General features: G+C 44.0%; 1 protein-coding gene across 3 annotated transcripts in view; it reads right to left on the bottom strand.

Annotated features, from left to right (window-relative positions):
- Positions 1-1,803: 1,803 nt before the first annotated feature.
- huwe1 (HECT, UBA and WWE domain containing E3 ubiquitin protein ligase 1) overlaps positions 1,804-24,446 on the bottom strand; it is a 43,848-nt gene continuing 21,205 nt past the window's right edge. For 2 of the 3 annotated variants that reach the window (XM_053316934.1, XM_053316936.1), the window contains exons 34-82: positions 24,303-24,425; positions 24,116-24,211; positions 23,709-23,978; positions 23,148-23,300; positions 22,897-23,024; positions 22,647-22,728; positions 22,323-22,499; positions 21,682-22,233; positions 21,325-21,520; positions 21,064-21,231; positions 20,802-20,950; positions 20,633-20,699; positions 20,025-20,248; positions 19,718-19,929; positions 19,411-19,593; positions 19,107-19,279; positions 18,891-19,030; positions 18,651-18,726; positions 18,439-18,537; positions 18,182-18,309; positions 17,926-18,085; positions 17,312-17,540; positions 17,020-17,198; positions 16,837-16,926; positions 16,337-16,497; positions 16,198-16,240; positions 14,949-15,305; positions 14,539-14,749; positions 13,957-14,081; positions 13,641-13,861; positions 13,114-13,505; positions 12,264-12,927; positions 11,429-12,149; positions 11,006-11,094; positions 9,677-9,833; positions 9,443-9,575; positions 9,022-9,224; positions 8,687-8,928; positions 7,814-7,916; positions 5,838-5,987; positions 5,480-5,725; positions 5,269-5,386; positions 5,043-5,183; positions 4,664-4,951; positions 4,391-4,496; positions 4,028-4,145; positions 3,455-3,636; positions 2,789-2,979; positions 1,804-2,682 (exon numbers count right to left, since the gene is read on the bottom strand). In XM_053316934.1, the coding sequence (XP_053172909.1) occupies positions 2,580-2,682; positions 2,789-2,979; positions 3,455-3,636; positions 4,028-4,145; positions 4,391-4,496; positions 4,664-4,951; positions 5,043-5,183; positions 5,269-5,386; positions 5,480-5,725; positions 5,838-5,987; positions 7,814-7,916; positions 8,687-8,928; positions 9,022-9,224; positions 9,443-9,575; positions 9,677-9,833; positions 11,006-11,094; positions 11,429-12,149; positions 12,264-12,927; positions 13,114-13,505; positions 13,641-13,861; positions 13,957-14,081; positions 14,539-14,749; positions 14,949-15,305; positions 16,198-16,240; positions 16,337-16,497; positions 16,837-16,926; positions 17,020-17,198; positions 17,312-17,540; positions 17,926-18,085; positions 18,182-18,309; positions 18,439-18,537; positions 18,651-18,726; positions 18,891-19,030; positions 19,107-19,279; positions 19,411-19,593; positions 19,718-19,929; positions 20,025-20,248; positions 20,633-20,699; positions 20,802-20,950; positions 21,064-21,231; positions 21,325-21,520; positions 21,682-22,233; positions 22,323-22,499; positions 22,647-22,728; positions 22,897-23,024; positions 23,148-23,300; positions 23,709-23,978; positions 24,116-24,211; positions 24,303-24,425 (9,519 nt within the window). In that variant the 3' untranslated portion in view covers positions 1,804-2,579. Of the gene's footprint in view, positions 2,683-2,788; positions 2,980-3,454; positions 3,637-4,027; positions 4,146-4,390; positions 4,497-4,663; positions 4,952-5,042; positions 5,184-5,268; positions 5,387-5,479; positions 5,726-5,837; positions 5,988-7,813; positions 7,917-8,686; positions 8,929-9,021; positions 9,238-9,442; positions 9,576-9,676; positions 9,834-11,005; positions 11,095-11,428; positions 12,150-12,263; positions 12,928-13,113; positions 13,506-13,640; positions 13,862-13,956; positions 14,082-14,538; positions 14,750-14,948; positions 15,306-16,197; positions 16,241-16,336; positions 16,498-16,836; positions 16,927-17,019; positions 17,199-17,311; positions 17,541-17,925; positions 18,086-18,181; positions 18,310-18,438; positions 18,538-18,650; positions 18,727-18,890; positions 19,031-19,106; positions 19,280-19,410; positions 19,594-19,717; positions 19,930-20,024; positions 20,249-20,632; positions 20,700-20,801; positions 20,951-21,063; positions 21,232-21,324; positions 21,521-21,681; positions 22,234-22,322; positions 22,500-22,646; positions 22,729-22,896; positions 23,025-23,147; positions 23,301-23,708; positions 23,979-24,115; positions 24,212-24,302; positions 24,426-24,446 lie in introns of all 3 variants that reach the window. The other variant, XM_053316935.1, reaches the window with a different exon arrangement.

Below are 24,446 nucleotides of genomic sequence, written 5' to 3'. Positions count from 1 at the left end.
AACTGGAGGTAGTTTTCTTGGTAATCTAGTGTTAAATTACATGAATGCACACTATGAAAGGGTCACTAGTGGCCACAAACACAACAAATGGTTTCAGTTCTTGAAATGGAAAATGTGAAAGGGTGAGTTAGCTGGAAACCAAAATGCACCACCATGGGGAAAGTCTGACAGGAAACATCTTCTTCAATCACTGTAATGATCCCCACCCAGTGGAGGAGCTGGCGCAGTGCATCCAAACAGCTCATTTGGCAGCACCACTGATATCTCCATTTACAACAGTTGCAGGAAAGAAATTCAAAGTGCCTACATCATTTCTTCAACAGGAAATCTAAAATCCCCTGAGTTTATCACAAAAATGTGTGTCCATTTGTGAGGAAATGTACGTAGTCTTTTTCTTTCAGGAAAAGTCCCTGCATGGATGAATTATTTTTCTCCTTTAATTGCAAATCAAAGCCTCCTCACACCAACAGATGCTTACAGAATATGCAAATCAAGCGTGGTCAATAGAAAATTGCATCTGTTCTTCATGTGTGTGTGTGAGAGTTGGGGGGGGGGGTTTAGTGTAGCGTCTGAAATCTCGGCATGACAGCACTGTAATTTCATTTATCACGCCTCAGCACACCCTAAATCAGAAATGGACGCTTCTAATCCAGCAACTGGTGTGTAAGCCGACATTTTCAGTGGGGGGCACAGGCTGGCTGTAGTAGTTTGTGGGGAATTCAGTTCCCACTTCTGTAGCACGTCGTCAAGTGTAACAAATTCAGCATGCAAGAGCTGGCATGAGAAGATGGACAGACAAGGAAGGTGTGAGTCCAACAGGAGGTGACAGGTGTAAACTGCTGACATACTGAGGCCTTTAGTGGATGAGCAGAGAGCCAAACAGGGAGGAGAACCCAGAGAGGCACGACTAAATATTAAGTGATTGTTGTAGCTACATGATAGCACAGAAAGTAGTTAACCGTAAATCAACTTTGCCAAAGGCCTTCTTGATGAACACAAGAAGTGATGTGGAGTGTTTGCCACTAAATTTAGGACTCAGTTGCATCGCTAAGAAGCACATGAACAGGTTGCAGATGCTGATTACTAGAAATTCCCACACACTGGTTGTCTTCTTCAGGTGGAGCATCTTGAGTCATAACATTGTCAGTGTAGGGATATTTCCTTTTTTTTGAGACTGTACCTATCAATACGGTCTACTGTGAGGACTACATGGATGCCAGGAGTTCCTCATAATCTAGGTGATCCACCCTTTTCCATATAAAACCTGCATCTAATCACAATTATGAATTTCCATGTTTTTAATGAATATTTGGCCTTTGCCACTGCTGTGTCATCTTCAGTTCATCAGCAAACAGTGGCCAGTGAGGGACACTGTGAGACATAATCATGGGTACAGACAATCATCTGAGACTGGAGGGGACACTGGGTCAGTGTCAGCATGAGAAATGACAGCGCTGCCGCAACAAGCTCCTATAATGCTTCCCACTGGTCTAATCCAAATGTTTCTGTCAGTACATGAAAAAAGTGCTTTAGGATGGTGTCAGTCATTCATTACACACTGTCATCTGGGACAGTTTGATTCACTGGTGGGTTTAATGACAACCACGGGATTGAATCACTTGCAACAGAATAATTTGGGGTTTCAATTGTTACATCTAAATGTTGCTATTGAGGAAATGTTTTCTATTGAGACTTGTCTGATTAAGCTGTTTTTGGTGTGATTACACACATAACTGACACATTTGATCTTGATGAAATGAGATCACTGCATGATTGAAACACTGTTAAAAGAGACAATGGACGCAATTTTATGTATTTATTCATGTAGTTATTCCACTCTGATTCAAAGGCTCAAGGCTGGGTCAGCGATTTAATAGCCAAAAATACTCTAGAATTTATGGTTAATGTCTTTTTTTAATTTTTTTATCTCCTTCAAGTTTTCTCTTCTTTTTTTTCTACCATCCTTCCTTAAAAATGCCACAAAATTTTTGAAAAGTGCATTTTTGTGAATATCTCCAAAACTTCTCAAGTTGTTCATATACCCCCCATAAAAATGTTCCCCATCATCAAGGCTTGTGAGGTCACAAATTTGCAACAAGAAACCACCAACATTTTTTCCCCAAAGGTTTTATAACCATCCTGTTCAAACAACATTCTCTTTTTTCTTTTTACACAGCCAGAGAACAAAAAAGATTAAACATAATAAACTCCCAAACCTTTTGTACAGAGAAATCAAACTAAATGAAGAAAACGTCTCTTATATTAGTCCATGTTTTATCCTCTGAACCTGCTCTTGCATTTGCCATTAAATTGGGAAGGGAGACACAATCGTGTCAACATGAGGCTCTCTGTGTGGTACGCAATATTAATCAGTCCATTTCACTTGCTGGTTTTATCTGTTTTATATGGAATAGAAACCAGTAAGTCTAGGCCATTCAACAAGTAATCCAGTAATGTCTATGATAGTGTGTGTGTGTATATGTGTGTGTGTGTGTTCAAAGGTTATCTGTATGCATGTGTCAGGAGTAGGCAAATCTAAATCAAGTGTTTGTATGCATGTTTGTGTTAGGAGTCCCAGTTTAAGCCAGTCCGAATCCCTCTGAACATTCCTGAATGGCCAACAGCAGCATATGTCTCAGCTTCTCATAGCTCTCATAGGCTGGGAGGTCCAGCTGGTTAAAGCTGAGGATAGAGAAGAAGAGAGCATTACAATTTAAGTTTCATCTTCACAATTTTGACCCTTTCAAGACATAATTATTCAAGTCTTGTATTCGTGCTGTATATTTACCAGGTATGAGCAGATGGCAGGCGGTCAGTGGAGCGATCATCACGGTGGATCTGGAACTTCTGGATGCCGTTCATGCCCTCCAGAGCAGCGAAACCCTGAAGGGGAACCTTGGACGTGCCAGTGACAAACTGTAGGAACTTGGCCCGGTCTGCCTGGTCAAAGGAGCGCAAGGCCCTCCAGAACCACTGGATCTATAGTTAAAAAGAAAACAAAAGAATATGTCACAAGAACAGTTAAGTTATAAATGAGTTTGTTTTGGTGTTCTTTGTTAGTTAAACGGCTGGAAGCTGCAAGATATGGGAAATAATTTCAAATAGCAACCAAATAGAATTTTGGTTTTGACTTGCTTCACTTCATCAAGTGTGAAAGAGGCACTTCTTTTTCTGTGAAATGTAGTGTAAATATTACTGTCTGTGCTGCAGAAGTCGCAACTTGATAGATCACATGAAATTGTTTCACAAATAAATGTGACATAAATGTGGCTGCAGTTAAATGGAAGACAATTTGTACTAAAATTAAATCTGACAATGGAAGTCGGTCTCAAAAGTTGCTAATTTGACACAGTCTCTTCTGGGTTTGGTGTTGTCAGCTCTTAATATAACCTAACGTGTAGAAGTGGGTAGACATTTTAATTATAATCTTGTACATGTGTTTCCTGATCTATACCTGGATGGAGCTGGACTGGTATTTGTGATATTCAGTGTTGGCCTTTAGGTCGTCGATGTCAATAGTGGGCAGGCCAGAGATGAGCAGCTCCAGCTCCTGCTCAGTGAAGATGGAGATCAGCCTCTTGGGGATGATCTCGTAGAATCCCTCAAGGAAAGCTGCCAGCTGCTTGCGGATTGCACCTAGAAAACAAGTTATGAGTATTCACTCTGGGACCTTTCTGTAGCTGTGACGTTTTAATTTGATTTTTTTTTTTTATATATCAAGCAGCAGAAAATTCAAAGCTTTACTGAATAATGTATTTGAGCAGCAGCTAGAGGATGTTACTTGACATAAATCAACCATCTTCCAGATACACATCTGGCTCTCTGCCGCATACTGATCAGTTCCAGTATTTCTGAGGGCTGCTACCTAGTCCTTTCTCAAAGCACTGTATCATTTAGAAGCAGCTTTTAATTCATACAGCATGAACATTTAAAACAAAATGTACATTGGTCCATCTACATTGATTTTTTTGCTGCAGCCCCCCAATTTAAGGAAATCAAATGTTTGGTGGAATAACAACAATCTTACCTGTCATCTTCATCTGGCAAACCAGATGCACATACTCTTTTTTGTTTTCCTCTGTGACCAGGATATTGGCTCCATTTGGCTTGAGGTCTCTCACTTCACACACCCCAAACTCCTGGACCTGAACACACACAAACACACAGACACTTTCAGTGCTGCTCATCTTGTTATATTTCAGCCTGATGTTTTACTGTGTCACAGTTGGCTTCCTTTAGTGGTATTTTAAGGCCATCACTCATTTCATGATAACAAAGAGCATGTGGTATTTGAGCAATTTAGGCCCGAAAGGGTTAAGGAGAGGACACTGCATGAAAGTCAAATTTTCAACTTGAAGCTAATTGAAACATTTAGAGAGCAGACACGAACCTCTGTGCTGAATGTCAGCTCGTAGCCCAGTGTGGACACGTCATTCTCCAACAAGTACACCAAGCCCTGGAAGAATGGGTAGTCCTCACTCTCCATGTCTGTGTACCTGGGAATACCACAGAAATGCATATTAATTATTAAAAAATCTAGACATAGAAATATTTATTTTTCTGTACAATTTAGCAATCAATGAGCATTGTATGAATAATGTATAGTTGGAACACTTCGTAGATATGTAGGCTACTTAGTTATAGCAGATAGTGGCTTCATTACCTGACACTCTTGCCCAGGATGTGCTTGTAGAAGCTGCGGGTGAAGTAGCACTCCAATAACCGGTTATCATAGACTGCCTTAGCCACCACACGACCCACAAACTTGAAGTAGCTGAGGTGGTTGGGGTTGCAGTGGGATGAGGGGTTGATGGTGTAAGTCACACGATCGCCGGGCGATGTGCGGAACAGCGCATACATTGGGTTGAACATCTCTCGGGAGATGATCATGTACCATTCCCTCAGCAGGCCACCAGCATCCTGGCCCTCTTCTCCTTCAAACACGATGTACCTGTAATGGAAAGGGAGCAGAGTATGACTCAGGCTGAGTGGTTCTGAATTGAGAGGGCACGCAGTTGGATGGAGAGGCAATGAAGCCTTACAGCCTGTTCTTCATGTCCTCTGGGCTCTTGCGATGCAGCTCTCTGTAGGAGTCCTCAAACACGTGATCTCTCCTCACATGCACAGCCATGTCCTCCTTCCTCAGGCCTTCATCCAGACGCTCTAGTTCCTGGCGGAAATACCTGCAAAGATGGCCAAGAACACCAGCCGGTCAGTGATTCGAAAAGCCAATAACTACACTGGACAAAATGTAAGAATCTCACTTACTTCCTCTTAACATCAAAGTCCAGGATGCGTATGTAGTCAACCAGCACTGCAAAAGGCCCATCAGCCAAGTGAGTGGTGGACTGGCGCAGGATCTGGTTAAGCACTGTGCGGTGAGTTTCTACAAGGGAAGAGGATGAGACCTGTTAGGTACTAAACGACACACTGGGACAAAGCTTTATCATTCTCCTGACTTTTTATCCTTCACACTCACCAGCAAAGCGGAGGAACTTCTGGGTGTCTGGTGGCAAGTTTGAAGAGATGTGCATTGAGGATGGTTCCCTGGAGAAGAATGGGTCTAGGGATGAAGGTGTAGCAGGTGTAAGGGGTGCTGGGGACAGTGGTGGAGGCTCATCTTTGATGTGAGACAGTTGGCTCTCCCGGGTGTCCCTCACAGGAGGTTTGCTCTCTCGCTCTGTGGCATGGACCAGGAAGAACGCTTCCACAGCAGGCTGGAGAACTGGTGAAAATAAGAGATCATCATTACGGGAACCATGCTCCTTGAAAAGACAAAAATATTGTATTAACAAATAGCATCAAGAAATGCCTTTGTTAAGATGGATTTAACCTACCCAGTACAGCATGCTGGTCATGGGATTCCTCCAGCTCTTTCAGGCACTCCCCGAGCATGTCCCACAATTCATCCAACAACAGCTGCTCGCTGAGCAGAGGGAGGTCTGGAAGTCTCTCCTCACTCTCTGACTGGCCATTTCCTTCTTCGTCTAGGAGACAAAATTCCAAAGTAAATTAAACTGTAAAAGAACAAGCTCCATGTTCACATTAGTCTTTCTATATGCGTTACATTTAGATCGCTTGAGTTACTTCTTCTGCTCCCTGTTTTAGATGCCAGCTCAAACCCTGTTTATGATATAGGGCAAAATGTTTGACTGATGACATCAAATCGATGGAGATGTATAGAGACTTGAACCATACACAAGATGCATTTATATAAAACCAGAAATAACAATCACAAAAATCTTCCCTCTAAAATTATGTAGGGGATCCAGTATCCAAACTAAGTTTGAGAACAGCTGCTCTATGGATTAGTGTTACCTTCATGATCAAAGTTACAAGTAGCAACGTGTAGTCACAGAAGAGTGAAAGGATCATAGAGACTCACTGCTGCCTGTAGTATTCCCATTATATTCCTATGATGATCATCACAGACCAAGCTGACTCCGTAACTAAATATTTTAGGAGATACATGACTACAGACAGTTTTTACTGCACCTGTTCGGTATAACATGAGAGTGAAACAAGTAATGCAAATTAACAAGGATCGACCACGCCATGCTCGGCTGCTATAGGTACATAGTTTGAGGTAAAATGTATTAGTTTCATCAGTTTATTGAAGTTTAGTTTGAAAGACAAGCATTATTTAAATGCTTAATGTCCACATGCAATTAAAGAATAAGCCTACAAAAAAATGTGTATTTGGCCTCATAGCAGTTCTATTAACTTGAAATTATAATAGTAATTATTATTTCAAGAATAAGGCTAGGTTGATATGATAATCCTGCAGTCCTAGGTTTATGGTTAACCCTAATCCTCCCATGGGGCCATCTCCCCTGTTAAAAATTAACAAATCACCTACTGACTGTAACATTAGCATTAGTGACACTACTGCAGCTTAATGGCAGTTCCAGTATGAATATGAATTGTGTCAACTGCCCTCTGTCTTTCCTATTACAGTCATATAATCTTGCATTGTACCACAACTAGTTTACAACCAGTTCCAGAGTGGGACGTGGGGAGCAGCAGCTCATTTGCTTAGACACACGAACAGCCCATCAATAACCTAGCAGACTTTGTTAAAGTTCAAGTATGTAACTGACACTAAGCGTTTAGAAATGGTACTGCAGCCCGCATTCAACACTGGCGAGAGCTGTCACTCCTCGTCTTGTAGCTGCTCTGATGGAGCAACTCTGTCCTCCATTCAGTGTTTTGAACTTTTATAAATAACAAGTAGGCGGAATAAAGTAGTAGTATTCTCGCATTGAACAGACTGTCTAAGAGCAGAGGAGAGCGTCATCTTCATACACACACAGTGAGTTAGCTGCTCCTCTCCTGTGTGACAGACAGCGGTGTAGAGTTGTCTGACTCTGTAATTGTCACGATGTATTTGAGAGTCATGCCGAGGCTTTTTTGGTTTTGTAACATCAGACATTATCTGTTCCTAGTTGCAGCTCAGTGGCAACTGGCAACCTGGATGCTCAAACGCTACTGACTTTGTATCTGACGTGATTGGTAGATAGGTGGTGGGTGGCGCATCAGGCCAAAACACAAAATGGCAACATAAACATTACTTGTGGGCTGCCACTTAGGTTTTCAAATGCAAATATTCAGGCTGGACTACTGCTGTCAGTGATATCAGTGTTTTAAATTAACATGATTCCTTAATGTCTGGTGACATATCAGGGCCATTTTATGATTACTTGTTATACATTTCTTACATACGGCTACTTTAACTTGTTGAAAAGGAGGATATGTCATCTTTAAATTTTAAAAAAGGAGGTTTAAGTGCCTCATAAGTGTGAGTGACTCATACCCAGTGGTGCAGGATCCTGCTCTAGAGGAGATGGCTGGTCCACATCCATTGGCGAGTCATCTCTCTGCGCTGCCTGGGCTTCTGACATTGACTGCACTTCAGACTGCAGAAAACAAGCCAGGTAGGACCAGAGAGGCAGAGGACGAACAACAGGGAACAGATAAGGGAAAAAGGATAGAAGAAATAATGATTAATGTGACATTTGTGACAGTTTTTTTTCTAATACTTGACTAATATTGCCATGCATCATGACATTCCCATGATCCATTAAGAGAGGAGAGGAACTGGGACTGAGTACGGGAGGGGGGGGCAAAAGCATGAAGCCATGTCAGCCAGCAAACAGATGACATCAGTGGAACAAGTCAAACAGTTTGGAGCAGGCAGTACATTCACACTTCACATTTGAACAGTAGAACACGTCGATGCAAAGACAATAATAGAGAATGCAGTGGGTCCCTAACACATCTGTCTTTCTGTTGGAGCTGTCAATGTTAATCATGGCCACAGTGAGGACACTGTCACTATGCATAAACCAACACTTCAGGTAGCAGGCTGTAAGCTGCCTGCATACTTCATTATATTGTTGCTATACCAATGCAATCCTATATCAAAGGTTTTGTTTTTATTTCTCAAAATAAGACAGATGTGCATTTCTAGTAATGGGTTAGCTTAATGCACTAAATGCACAGAATCAGTATACGCAAAGCTAATTAAGACATGAAGCATGTCAGTAGCTAATGGCCATTATCTAGAAGACCACCACAGTAACTTGGAAACAAATATACTGTGATGGTCGTAATATGTAATCAATAGGTTTCCCCACAGATGACTCCTACAGTGTGTATGCCTGCTGTCAGTGCGGCCCATGCTAACCGTGGCAGCAGCAGCCGTGCCAGCAGGGGGAGCAGCACCAGTGGGGGCATGAGGGGCCACCACTGAGGATCCGGCAGTGGCTGTGACGGCGGCAGAGGCAGAAGAGGCGGTGGGTGGGGGGGCCTGTGTGAGCCGGCGTGCCCTCTGACCCTCTCTCACCATCTGGATGATGGCGTCAGCTTCAGCCTCTAGCTGACGCACAGCGGCCTGGATGCTGCTGGCTGAGCCCAGACTTGATGAGCCTGTCCGTTAAGAGATGGAGGGGAGTGGTTTTATCACTTGCTAGATCATCAGGATTTTATATGGATGCTACAATATTGTGTACATTTTCTTACCTAATCGCCCTGTCTGTTTGGCTTTTTTGTTGGCCCGTCGCGTGTCCTCACGAAGCTGGATAATGACCTGCAGCACTCGCAGGAAAAACTTCTGCGTTGACGTCTTGGAGGTTAGCGAGCTCATACAGGGAAGTTGTAGTTCACGTCCCCCGAGGGTGCGCTTCTGTGCAGCCACAATGACTACACTCTCCGACCCATCGAACCTGTGCCCCATCCAACAAATGCAAACAAGGTAAAGGACATTGTAGTAGTAAAAAATGTACCTTCATGCAAATAAGGTACTATCATAATATACTGAAATGTTGCTTAGGAAAACGGAACTAGAGTTTATATTTAGACAAAAAACACTCTGCCACAGTTTCGATTGCATGTGTTTTAACAACCTAATATTACTGGGTAGCCCAGAGCTTCACTGGCTAACCTGCTAGTCATCTTGCCCTTCAGTCTGGCTGAGATGGAGGAATCTTCAGGAGGTGCATCAGGGGAATGTGAATCTGCTTGTGCCCGTCTCTGCTGCTCCAAGTTGTACTCTCTTAGTTCAGCCAGTAATGTACCTGAGAGAGAGAAAAGGTTTGGAAACGTGCGTAAGGAGAGAACTGTAGTTGCTTGAGTAAGAGCACAAGAATTGGCATATGTGAAGTCGCACAGCACTCACCGATCTGTTTGCAAAGAGTGTATCCGAGGTGTCTTGCTCCACTGAGCAGCAGTCTGAGCACGGTGTCTCTGGTTGCACCGTCTCCTCTAGAGAGCTGCAGTAAAATATTTGCTGCATCCTCCAGACCCTCTTCTGAACATGAATGAGACGTCAACACCTAATAAAAGACAAGAAAAGGAGTTATGGGTGGAATAAGCAGAAAAAAACAGTTGAAAGCAGTAATTAATATTCTTTTATAAAGGCTCATAAGAACAACTGTAAAGTCTCAGAAGTGAGTGCATATCTTTAAAACATGTTGTGTATGGCTTTCTCTTAATCTTTTAAACCTATTTCTCCTTGTTTTATGAATGATCACTGTATTTCCTGTACAGTACTACGTATATGTGCTATATGAATAAAGCTTGCTTGCTTAACCAATACTGACAAGACTCATGATAGGTACCCAGCCAGATAAAGATGTGTGATGGACAATCCAAATATCTCTTAATACTCAAGCCACCCATCCAACTCAGTCATTCGATAGTGACATTAACTTTGATGTGAGAGCATGCGCACATGACATAGCCTGATGGACTGGTCAGTGTATCAAGGTAAAAAAGTAGATCAGAACACAGTAAAAACATATGGTGGTGTGACAGTTTTTTTTAAAAATTGTATGAAGCAGATGCGCCAAACATCTTTCGTTACTACGATAAAAGAGCATTTAATCAAATACAGATTTTCACTGAAAAATCCACAGATCAAAAAGGTAAACTGGTTTCAAGAAGAGTTTACCTGGAATTTATGTCACCACACATGAAAATGTTTTTGTTTTACTTCTGCAACCGTTCAGTACAGTTTAAAGTAAACTAGGTCCTCTTGAGGTAACACAGCTAAGAAAATCCTTCCAGTAATGGAACTGGGGTTGAAAACTTATGTTGCCGATCAACCAGAGCTGATACATACAAACTTAAACCATTGTTTAGTGTTTGAGCTACAAATGGTATTTTTATCATCACATTTTCACCCAAAGTTACATTTTATACAACAAGTACTTACAAAGTTTGTTTCTAATAAAAAACAGAATATGTGCAAGCCCAGAGCCACAAAACAAATATGCCACTTGACTGAAATTTTAAAATTTTAACTTTTATCATAAACTTCTTTCCTTGGTTTTGTCAGTGGGTTTGTGTCAATTGATCCTCAGTGTAAGTAGGGGACACATTTCTTGAAGCAAAAAGACAAGCAAAGTTTGATGCAAAGCTACACTTCTCCATGAACAGTAAAAGATTTGTACAAATCACAAAGACAGCATGACTGACACGCTTTCAAACAATATTTTTCACATACCTCCACAGACAGCTGAAGCTGTTTCTCTGTGAGTCCAGTTGAAGCCATCTTGTCACTCTCTGTACTGCTTGTAGTGACCCTCTGTTTCCCTGTTTTGGCAAAACACCCAAATTCATTGTAAACTGCATCATTATTTTCACTTTAAAGCTTAACACATCAAGCCCAGATGAAACATTTGCATGTATACATATACCAGGTGCAAGGGTTTCAGGCTTCTTCTTTCAGAGCAAGATGCAATGTCTATGTTTTAGATGATGTCATTGTTTTCAAAACATGTGACAAATGAAATACAGATTTCATGTAGTGAAGGTGAAATGCATATTTCTGTTTGTTTTCATTTCTGTTAGTTTTTTTAGAAGGTGCCTTTAATCATAATGGGTTAAATTTACTGATGGCATTTTACTTGGAGTAAATCAACAATACCTGTGGAGATTGTTCCAGTGGACGTGGGTATACAGATTGCTGTAGAGGATGTCTGGGAGACTGCAAGACTTGTCCCTGAGGATGTACCCTGGGCTCCAGCTACCACAGAGGCTCCCGGGCCTACGACAGTGGGCTGGATGGAGCCCCCTGATGCCATTCCCTGTGTTGTGACTGGGGCTGTGGCTCCTGAGCTGGTTGCTGTGCTAGGGTTGGCTGCCTGTGGAGTAGGGTGTCCCGCAGGCACCTCGGTGGCCTTGTTGTCAGGCAGGGCAATGGATATGAGGGAGAGCAGGCGCAGCAGCTTTTCAGTGAGCAAGGAGCTCCGTCTGATTACAGGGTGGGACAGCATGTTCATCAGCTGGCCTAGAGGGGAGGTCTCCAGGCTGAATTGGGCCCCCTCAGCCTCTGCACTGCCCCCCAGAGGCACCGTCTTCATAGAAGCCTTTCCCTTGCGGCTAACATTCATGTTGTCCAGCTTGACCAGCAGGTCCCAAAAATCGGTGGAGATTCCCAGAGACTGTGGAGTAACGACAGAGGAGCCTAAGGAGTTCTGGGTGTTGGAGGCATTGGAGCTGGGGTTGCTTTGAGACTGTGACCCTGACCTGGAGCCCCCACCTCCACCACCTCCCCCAGAGGAGCCTAAACAAAGACGAGAGTCCAGGTCTGAAGATGATGCTGAAAGATCCTTACAGCGCTGCTGGGTGAAGTGGCTGGGGAATACCTGTTAGAAACAAAAAGGACTTTCATTATCATAACTTCATTGAAAGTTTCTTTACAACATAGCATAGAACGTAAATGACAGAGCAGATGTACTAGAAGACAGGTGGATTCTTACCTTGGCTAGCTGGATGAGTGTGTCCAACACATGTCGACAGACCACTGGAGCAGCTTGTGGGTGGATATGGACAGTGGAACCTCCACCTCCAGCACATGTAACACCTGCAGTAGCCCCTGACACTCCTCCTACCAGTGTTCCAGACCCTGCAGAACCCCCAGCTGAATGCCGGTCAGCATGCTTCCTACCTGATGCTCGTTGGATCTGGAAAATGTTTGTCCGGCAGCCCAATGCTGCATCCATAGAAACAGAGAGCCAGGAAAGCTGGCTGGAGCTGCGAGACTCCACCCTGTTCAGTAGCTCTAGGGAGGAAGATGAGGAAGAGGAAGAGGAGGAAGATGAAGAGGACAGAGAGGAAGTTGCAGAAACTTTTCCTCCACAGCCTCCCTGGATGCTCCTCTTGCCACGAGAGTCTTCTAGACGTGAGGTCTCCACACACACTTCACTCTCGCTGCTGCGTTGGAGGATGGATAATAGGCTGCGAATGACCCACCCACGAGTCTGAGAGTGGTAGCAAAGGTTCCTGAGCACACGGTGCAGACGGCTGGTGTTAAGCTTCGGTTCATCCACAAACAGCAACACCAGCAAGCAGGACAAGGCCTCGTGGTCCAGCAGCAAACGACCGCGCAGACGCAACAAGGAATCTACACTGGAACTGGATGGTCTGCGGAAGGAAAACATTTACATATATTTAATCTGTAATTTGTCAAAAGGGTAATATGATTTGATGATGACATTTTCAATGACACAAAAATTAAACATCTCTAAATTCCACTTCAGTATATTCACTTCACACACAAAAAAGATTTGGATACTCAAAAGTGTTTGTCAGGCAGTTGTCTCCTCTCACCTGTGATTTGTTCCTCCTCCCATCTGAAATGTGCCTCCTCTCTGCACAGCCAGGCGGGTATACTGGACGCCACGATTGCTCCCTAATCGACTGGTGAAGGCTGGTGAGCGCAAGATGGCTGATAGGGCTGAAGATGAGCTATGACCAAACAGCCTCTCATGCATCAGTTGCCTCTGGCGTGCCTCTTGCTCTCTACGCAATGCTGCTGCTTCAGCAGCAATGTCTGGGGGCATCACAGCCAATACACTGTCTTCCATGTCCTCCAGGACACTACGGCGGAGCTCTGAGGGCAGTGTCTGAATGAAGGTGACTGGATCCAGAGGGGTGTCTCCTTGTGGGGGCTGTTGGGCTAGCTCCCTGCGTTGCTGTTCTGCCCGTTGCTGGGCAAGAACCTAAGATGACCAATGACATGTTCAGTTAAACAAACAGATTTTATTGACTTCCTAACTTGGAAATCATACACTTCCTTTTTTCCTTAGAGTTAGCATTCCATCTAGCAATCATCTTTAGTAATTTCAATCCCTCACCTCCTCCTGGATGGCAGGTGGCAAGGCTGCCAGGAACTCGGGGCTGACCTCTGTAACCCCTGGTCCTCCCAGTACAGGTGCAGTAGAGGTAGGCAAGGTGGTGGCAGCAGGAGAACGGGAGGGTGGTCTGATTCCCAACTGATTTTGCAGCACCTCTCGACGGATGTCCTCAGGAAGCGCTGCCAGGAAAGAGGGATCCACACCCTCTGGCAGACTGATGCCTGGAAGGACAAAACCCCACAAAATTTAATTACGCCATATCTTAAAAAACAAAACAAAAATTAAAACCATAGAAATGGGCAGTAATTAATTTTACCTGCGAGTGGGTCCTCATCGTCATTGCTGGTGGATGGAAGGGGCTCTTCCTGGATGGCCTGAGACTGGCTGTCTGCGCTGTCACTTCTGGGCATCGTTTCTCCGGGGGATGAGACAGAGTTGGAGCTATAACCATAACAAAAAGGTCAGTAAGCAAAGAAGTGGGGTGATATACTGACACAAGAGGAATGTACTTAGACTCTTATGTGGGGATTTAACTGAAACATGCAATGTTTTTGTTTTGTCAAACCACTTCTATGAAAGACCAGATGTACTATCTCCCCTGAAAGTGCCAAATGAGAGGGCTTACAAAAACACTGCATGTCAAAGAAAGCAGGAACACAGACTATTAACTGAAATGCTGCAAAAAAAGGCTGGCTGGAAATGCTGGCCTTTAATTTTAATAGTATCTGATTTGTATTGGACTGAAACTAAAGCTTAATGCACTGTGATTAAAAGTGGCGAGACATTTTCAACAACCTGTAACTTTTAAAAACAAACATTTGTGTTATCTGGCTAGAGACATACAGGGTTCACAATACTGCCTTTGAACATAGATCTAGTCAAAGATGAAGGTACTAACCCAGTCTCTGCATCTGCCTGCCTGTCAGTCAGTCCACTCTCCCCACTGCCAGACAGCTCCTGAGACAGGGTGGCAATCTGGACAGGGTTTTGAGCAGCTTCTTCTTGAGTGGCAGAGGCAGGGCTGCTGGTATCCATGGGTGACCCCTCAAGCTGTGACACACCCACTACTGCAGGCTCCGAGGTCTCCACGATGTCTGGACTTAGGGAGGCTGAGAAAAAACAGTGAGGTTAAGGATTAGAATTAGAAATCATTAGATCAATGAACTGTAGCAACGTTTCTTAAAGGAACTGATTTGTATTTATCATGGTTCAGAAAATTGTGACAAAGCAAATTCAACATTTTAATCACATACGTGCGTCCTTACTGTTGGCCAGTCTCTATAAAGACATTTTTCAAAGTTAGTCTACCTTCCCTGCCTTCATCCAACGCTCCTCCTCCGACTCTCTCACCGATTGTGGGCGCCGGGGACATTTCCATCTGAGATGCCTCCGCTTCACTGTTTGGCCTGTCAGTTGTCGACAAGGGTGGAAGGCCTGTCCCTGCCAGAGCAGCCAGTGAGCTGGCATGCGACTCGGCCAGTAGCAAGTCAGCAATTGGCTGGTGGACCTGCTGACTGATCGCAGTCTCCAGGGAGACTAGGGCTTGTTCATGAGGGGCAGGGGTGGTGGGAGTGACCTCTCCAGATGGTGGAGCAGTGAGAAAGCCCTCTGAGACCCTTGGTGGGTCCAAACATGACACGGTGCCACCCTGAGCCTGCTCACCCTCTGCAACATCCAGACAGAAAACGTATGTGAAGACTAGGACATAGTTTTTTTTCTCTCCATACAATCTTGACTGGAAAAAAATATTGCTCATCTTAATTTTACAGTGACTCAACACAGATTACAAGGTTGAGAAACAGTATATACTTATTCTGACAATACTACTACACAATTGGTGTTACGCAACAAGCTATTTTCTTCCATGCTTGCCAACATCTACCATTGCTAACTTGTTTAAGATACCCTTACAATAGCTATTATTAATTATAGAAAGCATTTTCCATATACACAACTGCAGCTAAAACTCTTGTTTCCAAACCTTTCCAAGCACTATTTTTTGAAAGATGAATGTCTGTTTTAAACAAGATAGTACAAAGCTAGCACACATAAACAGAACTGGAATATCAATGTGCTGATTAGTTTTCTACATTTTCTTTATCGACGGCAAAGGCCTCTGCTGAGGAAGGCAGTAAGTTGTATAGTTATCTCCTGAATGGGGTGCACAATCCTGATCCCCAACAACAACACAACTTACTACCTCACCACAGCACAGACAGCAGCAGAAAGTACACTGAATACAAGAAACATATGAAGCAACATTATAAACCACAGATGTGATGTCAATAAGTGGAATTCAGGGTTCAAGATGTACAGCAGTTTGCAGCCGATGAAGATGCCAAGCTGCTTTGGCGTTGCCATAAGAAAGACAGTAGACTGTATAGTTATCTCCCAGATCTGGTGTGATCCTAAAACTATACAAACTACTACCTCATCCCACAGCACGCTCTGCTGACTGCTTGCGTCCAGGTGCCCATCACTGGGATGTGTCCATTCCCATCAAGAAATGTGAAACATTTACAGTATCAAAAACGTAATCTTTACAAATTGTCAGTACCTGCAGTGTTTTCTGCACCGTTTACTGTCCCCAATCCAGAACCCTATTGACGACAATAGTTGACAATCAGATAATTGTGGATAAAACTGCCAAATGTTGAATGTACCTTTGTCGTAACAAACGTGTCTTATTAACATACCTGCAGGGTCTGTTCCCTGGCCTGTTCTGCTCCAGAGGCCCTCCTCTCATTCTGTTTAGACTCCTCCTCCTCAGCCAACTGCCTCCTTCGCTTCTCCCTACGCTCTTCCAGCTCCTCATCTCGCAGACTCTCCAAATGCTGCAGGATAGGCACCTTCACCACTGAAAGCAGACATAAGACATCAGAATTCATCAGTGGTCCTGTAGTGTGTGTGTCTGTTGGAGGACTTTGGCCAGGTGGCGCTGAGGTGTCAACACTGAGTGGTATCACCTTGCCAGAGTTCTATAAGTTATTTAAGTCCACCTGAACAAATGCTAGCATCCCAATACCTAGTTCTAATGACTTGGCCATCATACCCAAATTAATTGTGATCAAATTCTCAAAAGTATTAATATTTTCTTAAAGCCCCATAATCACATTACTGATATTGAGATACTCATGAAAATTGTTCATCCATTGAAGACATGCACCACACCCAACAAAGACTTCGAAAAACGTACCTGCTACACAGTCGTGCATACTCTCAGCATCCAGCACTTTACACTCATCTGTCCATCTAGTTAAGGCAGTGGGAATACTAGAGAGAGTGCCTAGAGAGACAGAAAAAAAAAAACATGTTAAGAATTCAAGCCAATACTAAACCAAAAAACATTACATTAACAACGATACATGGTAATTCTCACCTGCTTGTCCCCCTGTGCTGCTCTGCTCATGAAAAAAGTCATCCAACAACTCGTCATCAGAACGGGCAATGATGTGCACATCCTCATTTCCGACCAAAAGGCGAGCTCGACCACGGGATTGCAAAGGCAGAGAGCTGGACAGTTGTAAAATGTCTGCTGCTGCACTGGGACCCAACAATCTGAAGTGGTGAGCAGAGGAGAAGCAGACATTTTAATCAGTATTGTTCCTCACATCCAAACCCATCTTGTGACACAGATGCTTTGTTAAATACACCAAGAGACATGCTTTCACCTCTGCAGGATGAGTGGAGGGTTGGGCTGACGGTTTCCAGGGTAGTGGACATGGATGGTGTGTCCACTGTTGGCAGTGAGCTGGCGCAGTGTTCGCTGACTGCGACCCATGCCCTGCGCCAGCCGGCTGCTAGTGCCTGCCACACCTAGGGTGAGGGAACCGTGGTCAGCATGGCGCACCATCAGTGGGTGGGAACTGGGAATGTTGCCTGGGGAGGGAGGGATGTCAGCTGATGGAAGAACAACAGAAAACAGTAGGCAGACATTAGGGGACAGCTCTGGCACAACCCCAAGTCCTGTATGTTCATGACAAAACAACACTAATGAAAATGTATTTTCTACGTCATCTGTTTTTGCTTGTAATTCTACTAATTTGAACTGTCCAAAGCTTTAATGAGTGATGCGAGCAGAGCCACTTTGGAGAAAGGTCTGATTGTCACATGCAGCTTGAAACAGTCTTTCACAAATCAGGATAACTGTGTTGTTTTTGCAAGGAACAAACATCCTGATTTTTTTCCTCAAATTTCTAATAGTGGGCTCACGAAATGACCCAACAAATACATTTGACCTTTGTTAATGTTTGTAACAAATGATCCTTAAAAACAGCATGCTTACCGTTGTTGGAGAACATGTTGTCAAACTCTATGATGAGGTCATCATCCCTGTCAAACCTTTCGAAGCGGATGTGAGGTGCAGCATTGATGTCAGGGAAGTCTTCATCCAACTCCATCTCTGAACCTTCATCGTCATCATCCTCATCTCCTTCTTCATCATCCTTGAGAAAAAGTAGCAGCCACGAGTTTTAAAGACAAACAACACTCAGACACTCAACACAGACTTGTTTACTGAACTTCATTGCATTAACCCATACCTGATCTTCCTCCTCCTCTTCTTCCTCCTCCTCTTCTTCATCCTGGCTATCTTCATCATCATTGCTACCACTAGAATCTTCCTCTTGCGTGTGTTCCTCATCCTCCGGTTCCAGGATATTCATGGAATCTGATGGAAGAGAGAAACACAATGTCCCTTTTAAAAGATCTAAAAAATTCAGAAGCAGTCAGTCAGGTCAGTGGCAACAACTTCTTTACCCTGATAAACACACAAAGCTCTGAGGTTTAGCTGTCTTACCTTCCCGGTTGGCCTGAAGAGTGGATGCCTGGCTAATATTGGAGGGAGCCTCATCCATCAACACATCCTCTTGTGATTCATCCTCACCGCTGCGCCCCACTGATTGTTAAAATGACAACAAATAAGACATTTGCACTGGGCTCTCTTCACTGTATACCATCTACCCTCACTGTCCTCTGCCAAATTAATCCAGGATCTAGACACTGACATACCTATAATTGTGCTGTTGACAGCACCAGCGTCTCTCTCCAGCAGCTCATCAATCAGATCCACCAACTCATTCTCAACCTTCAAGCACAAGAAAATATATATAGATGCAATTTTAGTCATAAAGTGGAGAAAATATCTAACCATTTTTATGTTATGACCATAAATTATAGATATTAGTTAGAGGTGAGGTGAGACATTGAGAAATACTATTTGAGTAATATGTGTAATACGCCATCAATCACCTGCATAGCCTGAGTGCTGAGAACCTCTGGCTGACCAGCAATGACCACTGTGTCTCCTTCCGTCTCGCCATCCATCAGGTCGCTGTCTGTTCCCTGCACCCTGTGGTTGCCCTCTACTGGCTCTGCCTCACCCGATTCTCCTGGAATAGATACTACACATCAGCAACAGACATATTTGGAATCATTCAATCTACAGTGTTGAAATAGTGTTGATACCTTGTTCCTGAGTGTTGCTGTTGCTGTCCCTGGCAGTGCCCACAGTGTCATGCTCAGCTTTGGTCTTGCTGGAACCTCCTTTGCCCCCGAACAGACTGCTGGGCTGGTTAACAATTCGAGATAGAGTCTCCAGAGGCTTCAGGGCAGCATTCACTGTGTTGGCCATGTTGGGACTAAACCAATGATACACAGAAGGAATATGGAGTCATTTTACCATTTTACTAATGCAAAAATAACACTGTAATACAGACCTTGGTCTACTACCATCTAAATTGCCAAATTAAATGATAGTGTAATCATATACCTGGACAAATCCAAGCTGTGAGGCACACGCGCCAAGTCATTGACCAGTCCTTTCTTGAGAAAGAGCCTTATGATATTATTCATGCCATTGTGCTGTGTCTTGGCTGCTGCAGTGCTATAGAAACTAGATGTGGAGGGACATGATTCCATGATGGTGCTGATGATGCACATCACTGCCTGAAGCCTGTGAAATAGATATGGCAGGAAAGAGAGCAAATGAGAGTTTGTACACATATATAAATGACAGTGTTAATCAGGGGCTGTAGTATCAATATCAGGTTGCCATACTTTTCTCTAATGCGGCTTACCTGGCATGTTTTTCTGCACCTTCTGCCATCGCTAGTGCTCGACTAAGGGCAGCCTTCACCTCATTGACTAGGGCCACCTGGGCATCAGTGCCTGTGCCGGCAGCTGCCAGGCTGGCCAGGAAGAGACGTGCCAAGGCTGGGGTGTCCTTGTCCTCTGAGTTCTGGGTGTGGGGCAGCAAGTGGTCGAGCACAAAGGCCAGGACACTGCAATCCTGTTATGATACAGGGTGGTAAAGTGGAACAATTACAGTAAGGTATGGTAATATAAAGGTGTGATAAGCTGATAAGATTTTGTTGAACTACTCACCTCCTTAATGAGCTCAGACTGTCCAGCAGTGTAGCAGTAAGAGGCGATTAGTGTGGCGATGCCCACGTAAGAGCGCACCAGCTCAGCCAGCAGTCTCAGGATGGTGGAGGTAGGCATTAGAGGCTTGCTTCCCTTTACTTTAGCTGCTTTACCTTCCTCTGACGTGGTACTTTTCTCTCCCTCCTGCTCTTTCTTTTCCTCCCGCATGTCTTCTGGTGTAGAGGCTGAGGTAGTTCAGATCAACACACATTTTACATACACACACACACACACACACAAATATACACTGAAAAAAAATGAAATCATACCATTCAAATAGTCAAAGCTACACAATTTAAGATTTTTGTGCTTTATATGGCACTGAAATAACCCCCTCAAATGAATAAGGTCATAAATTACAATCAAACCAAACACAATGTGTGTTCTGCAGCATGCTTTAAGTGGATATTTTCATCTTTATCCATTTAATTCAACTATTGGTAGACTAAATTCTTTTATTTGGGATAAATATTATAGACTCTATACATACAGACTTACCATGACATACACTACTACAACAACACTGATGACAGATAACAGTACCTGATCTGTCTGATTAACATTCTTACCTTCTCCTTGCGGTGTGCCAGACTGGGAAGACTCGGCAACACCTCCATCAGCAGCAAACACTTGAGTCTGAGAGGAAGAGACACACCTCTATTATTAGTCGAGGAGATGAGACATATCATACCATTTCAGTATACAAGCTAAACAAGACTACTTATCAACGATACTCACATTGATATGGAATGCAGACTGGGAGTCAAAGTCGCTGCCCTGCCGGGTGAGTCGGTACTGTTGGTAAACATCGTCACCAACATCCTGAAGTATCTGGCATAGGTCTTGACCACCAGGAACAGTTGCCACACGTTCTTCTGGACGCTCAGCTGCATCACACACAGACACAAAAAAACTTCACTAAAATGTTCAATATTTACATTAATCATGACTAATACAATCTTCAAAGAGATAATTTCAGGGTCTTATTAATATGTCTTACGTTCTTCAGGAGCATGGTAGGCAGCCAGAGCATTAAGCATGTCATAGATGACCTCCTTGATAGTGTCAGGGATAGAGGGTAAGGGGGACAGTTTCAGAGGGGTCGTCTTCACCAGCTGCACAGCATTGGGTCCCTTAATTCGAAGGTTTTCAAACTCATCATCAGAGGCTATGGAGAAACAATTGAGCGTGAGGTTTGGGTTAAATATTCAATCAAAATGCAAAAGTTACTGCACTTACTTAAAAAAGCTTAAACACTCACCTGTGCCAGCTCCACGGGGTGCAGGCAGGGCAATGCGGACACAATTGCTGGCAGTTTCAGCAAAGCACTCAGGGTTACGGCAGGCAGCAGGGCCCAGGACACGCAGGATATAGTTGATTTCCCTGGAGCCAAGGCTGCCAGACACCACTCCTGAGGTAGTACTACCTGCTCCGCTAGTCACAGCTGACCTCACCACCTGTGGTAACAGATTGTTAAGGAATTTGTTTATTGTATCCACAGTACACAGAAACACCAGTCAGAGAATATCCTATTTATAAAACAAATTTGTGATGAAACTTGACAGTATTGTCACATAGTTTTATCTTCTCTTTCATCAATATGAGAACAGACTCTTGCCTTCTCCATGGTGTGCCGGAGTGTGGCTGGATCTTCTATGATGTGTCTGAACAACAGAGTAACAAGCGGGGTGAAGCCATTGAAGCCAGAGCTCTGCGTCAGGCCAAGAATCATCCGTGTGCTCTTCAGCTCAGCAAACATCATAGCATAATGGTGATTGCGTGTTAGGCGCAAACAGAGACGTAGTGTGGCGTGGAGGGTGTCTGGGTCCACAGGCACACTAATCATACTGACACAGGCACGGATGAGAACAGTGGTCATGTCCTCAGTCAGGCCTTGTACAACAATATCGGAGCCCTGAGAGTGGTCGGACTCCAGGGAAGATGAGGGGGCAGAAGTTGTCTCCTTCAGCTGGCTGGAATCATCCTTAGGTGCACTCATCTCCACTGCTGCCCCAGAGTCAAGGTCAGTCTGCGTTTCCTCTGCTTTGCTCCTGTCTCCCTCTTCTCTCTCTGAGTCTGTAATGCTGCCAGTCTTTGCAGTCTTGGGCATCCGAGGCACTCTCTGGACCGTCAACATCACTGGCCTCCTGTTACCAGTCTCTTCATTTACCTGCCAAATTACAATGGTTTTAAATGAGACAAATAACCTCTTTGAACTGAAAACAACCAAAAAAAGGTCCAAAAGATGTTTGCCTATACCTGCACCATGGTGTTAAACTGAACAGTGTATCTTCGGCGTCCAGCTGTGAAGCGGACACTGCTCTCCCCGGCCCTCCATGCTGTATCAATGGTACTGTTGTTTGATGCACTGTAACTACACCAACGGCCTGAGCGGTCATCAAACCAACGCCAGTTATTCCCATTGGGTTGGAGATACTTAAAGCAGACAGAGAGAAAATTTACCAATTGTGCATCAGTGGTAACAAATGAGGGGCACAAAACATTGCCAATACCTTACAAATTAATACACACTTTTTATTCAACAACCATAAGTATACTTTTACTATAACTATTTGGATTTACCTTGTTCATTTGGGCTCTGCGCTTTGAAGAGACTGCCATCTTCTCATAGAAGTCAATGATCAACAGTACTGGTGTGATCCATCTGCAGAAAGAGAAAGTTGTTTAGTATAACATACATTCACACAGAGTATATTCATAATACAAACATAACATTAAGGCTCTCATGATGAAAAAACTGATTAACATTTGCAGTTGTTCTAATCTGTCTTCTCTGTAGAAGAGTACCATATAGGGCTGTGCAGTCACTCACTTTGGTGTCTGGATGTCTTTCTGTTCTTTTGCTGCCTGCAGACAGGGCTGCACAACTTCAAGCAGCTTAATCAGCAAATCAAGAATCCCACTGTTCTCGACCACTCTGGCACAGACAAGCTTCAGCTCCTTCCAAGGCAGAAATGAACAAATGATTATTTGAGATCTGTAGATAACCCCTGACAAAAAAAAGACTTCACCCTCTGCGAGTGAAAAATCTAAGGCTAGAACTTTCAATGTGTGTGTTGTTACCTCAAAGAGCAACGTGAGAAGCAAAATTCGAGTTGCCAGCTTGGAGGCCTGGGGCAGTGTGGCCATCTGTCTGGTCCACTCAGACACTGTCTTTGTGTCACTGGTAGTCAGGGGCACAGCCGCCTTGATCAGCACGTCAGCTGCCTCCCACACCTACACACAACATGCACACAATCAGGCTGTTACAAGCATGTTGTAAGATTTGAAACCATCTTTTCACTCTTACTTGTAATAACTTACAAAACTCATAGCTTAAAAAGCTGCATCTGCATTCAAGATGAAATTCAATAATGAAACATCATATGATCATATTCGAAAGAAACATTCAACTGTATGCAAATCAGTTTAAAGGCCATCTGCCAACTCTCACTTTGATATTAAGGCTTTGAAATAAACATGACAGAAATTACAGCATTGGCCTGACAAGGTAATAAGGCCAATGCTGTAAACTCTGATCTCAGCCATACATAGGAATAAACATGAACATCCTCCATGGCCCCCATAAATAACAGGATCTTAAGTCTAAACACATATGTTGTTAACGTGTACTTATGCACTGACCTGGTGGACGACCTGGCCCAGGATAAGGTCTCTGTACTCTGGGCCACTCCTCTTGATGGCAGTCATCAACAGGTCACAGAGGCGGTAGACTGTGTCAGGCAGCTCATCTAGAAGATGGAAGCAGCCAGGAAGCATGGAGTCTGTGAAGGTATGCAACTCCTGGGGGTCAAGTGGCTCAGCCTCCATGAAGCGCTCCAAGCAGCGGGCCTCCTCCTCCTCTGCCCGCTCCCTGGCTCTTCTGTCGTCCTCCTCACGTCGACGTGCTGCTTCCTGAGAGACACAGAGATAATCTTAACAGCTGTTCAGCTAAATGGCCAGTTACTCATTCATTATGTTTCATTTAGCAACAGGTGGTTTTGACTATTTAACTGTTTCTCCGTGTAATTTGAATAGTGAGGATGAAGCACCTCAGGAGAGTCAGAGCGCTGCTCCATGCTGACCTCTTGCCCAAGTGACATAGCAATGGCCCTCATCATCTGGTCCTCTTCAGACATAGTCAGGTCCTAGAAGGAGCAAGAGTAACAATGTCAGCTGCCTGGGTTTGACTTCTAAAGAAGTTACAAAGAATTAAAGTTCATGTGTGTTTCTGTTTACCCTTACTGCTCCACCAAGAAGTGGTGGAGGGTGTGTAAGCAGGTACTCTGTGGCCTGCTCCATGGTGCTGGTATTCAGTAGTGCCTCCATGGCATGCTCTCTTGAGAAACCCATATCCATGAGCTAGAACAGCACACAAAAGAG

The sequence above is a fragment of the Scomber japonicus genome, chromosome 4 (genome assembly GCF_027409825.1).
Source record: "Scomber japonicus isolate fScoJap1 chromosome 4, fScoJap1.pri, whole genome shotgun sequence".
Classification (NCBI taxonomy): Eukaryota; Metazoa; Chordata; class Actinopteri; order Scombriformes; family Scombridae; genus Scomber; species Scomber japonicus.
Note: the sequence above shows the minus strand (reverse complement) of the source record. Positions and strands in the feature narration are given on the sequence as shown.